We start from the raw sequence: 4,466 nt of genomic DNA, 5'->3' as shown, positions 1-4,466 counted from the left end.
TGATCGCGAAATGTTAAGTGTTTGCCCTTTGTCGAGGGCGAGAGCGATATGTGAGTGACAGCTCGCCATGGAGGTTTGTCCCGCAATAAACGCTGCAGGTTGACTAACTAAGCCCAATACATATACATTTATATATGTATCTCCCTGCATAGAATAAATTTCGATTGAGATTTTCCTAATCTGAAATTGAAGCGCCTCGAGTCATGCTCAAGACGTTGGCGTCGACGTCGACGGCGCAGTCAACTATAGCGGCGACGACGACGCCAGCTGCGACAGCAACGGATCGGACGCTGTCTTCGTAATTGTATTTGTGTTTGTATTTGCGATAGCCGCTTGTGTCGATCGTCGCTGCGACGCTATATACGACTATACACTCACACTCACACACACCCATATACATATATGAAACATATAGAGAAGTAAACGTTAACTCGCAAGGGTTTTTCAAAAGCAAAATTCAGTTGGTATAAAACACACGAGTCGCGAGGAAGCAGAACCAGAACGCGATTATATTCCGTTAAAACATCAACAATAACAGAACAAAAGTAAAATACAAAACAAAACAAAAAGTAACGTCGCGTTCGCTGTTGAATATTTCACGCCCATAGGTAAATACGAGGCATGACTTATTACTGAAAATTACTGTCAACATCGAAAGCGCGGATTGCGTTTTGGGTTAATTTTTTCTGCTCACTATTCAAATTAAGCCCACAAAGTGCAGTTGGCAAATTGTTCCGTGCTCCAAAACTAATTGAAATGCATTTTGAAACACGCAGGCTACCCGGATAGCAAATAACCAACCAACACATACACATTCCACCCACACACACACACACACATACTCAAAATGGCCAACGTGGACATCAGCGAGGAGGCATTCCATCTGCGCATCGGCTACATGAAGCCGGATACCATGGAGATCGCCCGTGCCGAGCTGCGCGAAACCGATGAGCTGAGAGCAGAGTCACTTCAGAAGCTGCGCGAATTGCTCAAGGCAACGCCAGAGCTCAACTACAAGGACGACGATGCCTTCCTCTTGATCTTCCTGCGTGTCTGCCATTTCTATCCGGAGAGCGCATTGGAGAAGGTGCGTATTCCAATTCATTTTGAGTGAAAAGTGTCCTGAAAATATTTAGCAGTTGGATTTCTGTACAAATTATAAAAGTGGCTCAGGAAATGATAGTGAAATAGTAAAAGACTCTAAAGATAATTTAAATGGAATCCATGTATAGGTTTCTAAGCTCGTCAGAGTCCACAATTCCCGCATAGAATCAGTGACCATTATTGTGTTCAAATAGAAATTACTTAAGGTGTGTTCAAATGGGGTGTTCCATAATGTGTGAATTTAAATGTGAAAATATTTGGCAACAAATCCTCTAAGTTTTTCAATCCACAGAAATTGTGTCAATAAGTGATCCAAACAGAATCTGCATATGCTATGCAAATGTTATGCGTATGCTCCATATTCTGTTCCCAACTGATATGTATCATCTCTTCATATATGTATTAAATTTATATCATATGCGAATTATATGTGTGTATATTATTATATATAATATATATTTTTAAATATATTTCGCAATATAATTCGCAAGCGAATAATATGATATACATAGAATTATGATCCACACGCGATCCACACATGGTGCACATATAATCCACAGCAGAAATATATACGATTCACATTTGAAATGCATATGACTCAGCTATGATATGCAAACTTCCCATATCCAATATAAAACAGACCCACAAATACCACAGATTTACTGAATTCCTAAATAAATAGATTATAGATATTTTTTTTTACAAATTTCTAATTAAATAAAAATCCCATGAAATTCATACTATAAAACTTCGCCAAACAATAATAAATATCCAATAAATACAATATTAAAAAATTAAAAATAAAACTAAAGTACATATATAGAGTAAAAATGTATGATAGAAAATAGTAAAAATTTCTTATTTTGTATTTCTTCAGCTAAACCTTAGTTTCTAAAATTAATTTTTAATTCTTTTAAAAAAATGCAATTAATGCAATCTACACATTACACAATCAATCTAGTTCACAAATTGAACTCCAATCCCACCCACATATCAGTTAATGATTAACAACATCCGATTCGCATCAGCAATCGAGCTTAAAATACAACTAAGGATCGCGTTATCAGTGCTGACTAGGCTGGGCTGATATACCTTTTGACCCGCCATAAGACAGCTCGGAGTACAAAGCGGGTCTACAACCTCAGCTCTGTGTAATCTGAGCGAAAATTGAGCTCCTTGGCTGACTCGAAAAAATAAAAAAAATGAAGATCAAATGAAATGAAATAAGAATTAGGTGTATCTTTTGGGTGTATTAATTTTTTATGACTAAAGCATGAATAGCTAGAAAAATTTTATGGGCAAACCAGCCTTTATGTAATACATAAATATATGGATGGTGATAAGGATTGTTTAATCACAGATATGGAATATGAACGAAACTCTTAAACTATATGTTTATACAAAATTCGAATTATTTATGCACATTTAAAACTATAAAATAAAGCGTGAATTCCTGATAGATGGATAGATAAAAAGTTAGCTAAATATTTTCTAACATAAAAATTGAATTTTACCTGTGTTTAAAGTTTGCTTTAAATAGTAAATTTACTCCTCAGTTGATAGCTTCTAGCTATCTAAAAGTCATAATGAGTCTTATGAAAACGAGAAATTTGTTTAAATATAAGAATTACATAGCGTTTATTCCCTAAAAATTAAAATAGGTAGATGAACTTATCATATCGTATATATCATATGGCTGCTTCTGTTACACATTTCTTGAGCAACTCTTTATACCCGAGTCCTAGTCAAGGAATTGCTCCACTTGTCGCTGGGCCAGCTAAACTCTTGGAACGTACGTCATCTATGTTGATTCTCGCATTGATACGAATTGAACCCGCTGACACAAGCAGAAAAAAATTAAACACGAGCGATAAGCAGCTAAAAAGTATTCCTATTTAACATACATGCGTATATACGTATGTATGTATGTATGTATGTATGTATATATATATTTGTGGTCTAGCATACATAATGCATGCGCGGCTGCTGACCATGACGTGGCGCTAGGCTCTAAATTCCGTTGTAAACCGCCCGACACCCACGTCTTATCAGAGCCATGGTGTTTATGGCCGTTCAATGGTCAATGCGAAAGACGTTTGCTATCGGGCCAGCTTGATTGATTAGACACCTGTTGTTGTTCTTCTTCTTCTTACAGTTGAAAAACGTTGCTAGCTTCCGCAAGGAGAACAAAGCTCTGGTGCACGGCCTGCAGGTGAAGGATGTGCAGGAGCGCTTCGTCAAGGGCAGCGTCATCAATGTGCTGAAGAACTGCGACCAGAAGGGCCGACGCGTGCTCATCGTCAACTGCGGCAAGCTCTGGGATCCCAATCTGATACCCAGCGATGAGATGTTCCGCATGCTGTACGTGGTGCACATTGCCGCCCAGCTGGAGGAGGAGACACAGGTGCGCGGAGTCGTCTGCATCATGGACTTTGATGGCCTGGCCATGAAGCAGGTGAAGGCGCTGTCGCCCAGCTTCTCCAAGCGTCTGCTCACCTTCATACAGGAGGCCATGCCGCTGCGCATGAAGGAGGTGCACATCGTCAAGCAACCCTTCATCTTCAACATGGTCTGGACGCTGTTCAAGCCCTTCATCAAGGAGAAGCTGAACAAACGCGTAAGTTGAGCAGTCTCCTCTCTCTCTCTCTCTCTCTCTCTCCCACTCGCTTTTACTAATCTGCCTCGTTTCTTTAAATTTCAGATGCACTTCCATGGCAGCGACATGAAATCTCTGCACAAGTTCCTCGACCCCTCGGTGCTTCCAGCCAACTACAAGGGCACAAAGCCAGCCATCGACTACGGCGGCCTTGACTGGTTCCCCGCCCTCGAGCAGCAGACCGACTATGTCAACACCTGGAGCGAGTTGGGACCCGCCCAGTGGTAGAGCTCTATGAGTCCTTGGCCAGCCAGTCCAAGCATTAGTTAATCCTTGTACTTATAAATATGTTCTTGATTAGTTCTTAGCAATTGACAATAAATTAGTTAACATAATGCCAAAACCCCCAAGTTTCAAATGTGTATCAAAATGAGTTGAAGTATGGCTCTCTGAAATGGGTCAAGTGTTACCTAGTATAGAGTTAAGGCACATCTGTATTAACCTTAATCTGAGCTAATTTTACAAGCTAGTCGAAACCCTTTAAAAAAAATATTTAGATCCGGAATGTATATAATAATGTTTACACAAGTTATTATCTATCCTTATTTATAAAACAATATATCAACAATTCCAATACAGCTAGATTAGAGAAATGTATCTGAAATTTATTAGAGCTCAATATTTTTTCGTAAATGATATACGAATATAGTTAATTTTGATTCATAGATCCAATCAGAAGCAATATCTTTTTGTGCTTGCAGCAATG

General features: G+C 39.0%; 1 protein-coding gene across 1 annotated transcript; it reads left to right on the top strand.

The window, feature by feature from the left end:
* The first annotated feature begins 448 nt into the window (after positions 1-448).
* LOC108610367 (alpha-tocopherol transfer protein-like) lies at positions 449-4,103 on the top strand. Its single transcript, XM_018002429.2, has 4 exons — positions 449-608; positions 777-1,087; positions 3,260-3,721; positions 3,806-4,103. The coding sequence occupies exons 2-4, from the start codon at positions 848-850 to the stop codon at positions 3,986-3,988; spliced, it is 885 nt and encodes a 294-aa protein (XP_017857918.1). The 5' UTR covers positions 449-608; positions 777-847; the 3' UTR covers positions 3,989-4,103.
* The last annotated feature ends 363 nt before the right edge of the window (positions 4,104-4,466 follow it).

The sequence above is a fragment of the Drosophila arizonae genome, chromosome 3 (genome assembly GCF_054131065.1).
Source record: "Drosophila arizonae isolate 15081-1271.41 chromosome 3, UAZ_ARI_1.0, whole genome shotgun sequence".
Classification (NCBI taxonomy): domain Eukaryota; kingdom Metazoa; phylum Arthropoda; class Insecta; order Diptera; family Drosophilidae; genus Drosophila; species Drosophila arizonae.
This window is presented reverse-complemented; position numbering and strand designations above follow the sequence as displayed.

What these genes read in the sequence shown, in the direction of transcription:
- LOC108610367 (XM_018002429.2), top strand. Translation starts at nt 848, where the DNA reads ATGGCCAACGTGGACATCAGCGAGGAGGCATTCCATCTGCGCATCGGC. An exon ending in CGGAGAGCGCATTGGAGAAG is followed by an intron (nt 1,088 to 3,259) that starts GTGCGTATTCCA and finishes TTCTTCTTACAG; the next exon opens with TTGAAAAACGTTGCTAGCTT. An exon ending in AGGAGAAGCTGAACAAACGC is followed by an intron (nt 3,722 to 3,805) that starts GTAAGTTGAGCA and finishes TTTAAATTTCAG; the next exon opens with ATGCACTTCCATGGCAGCGA.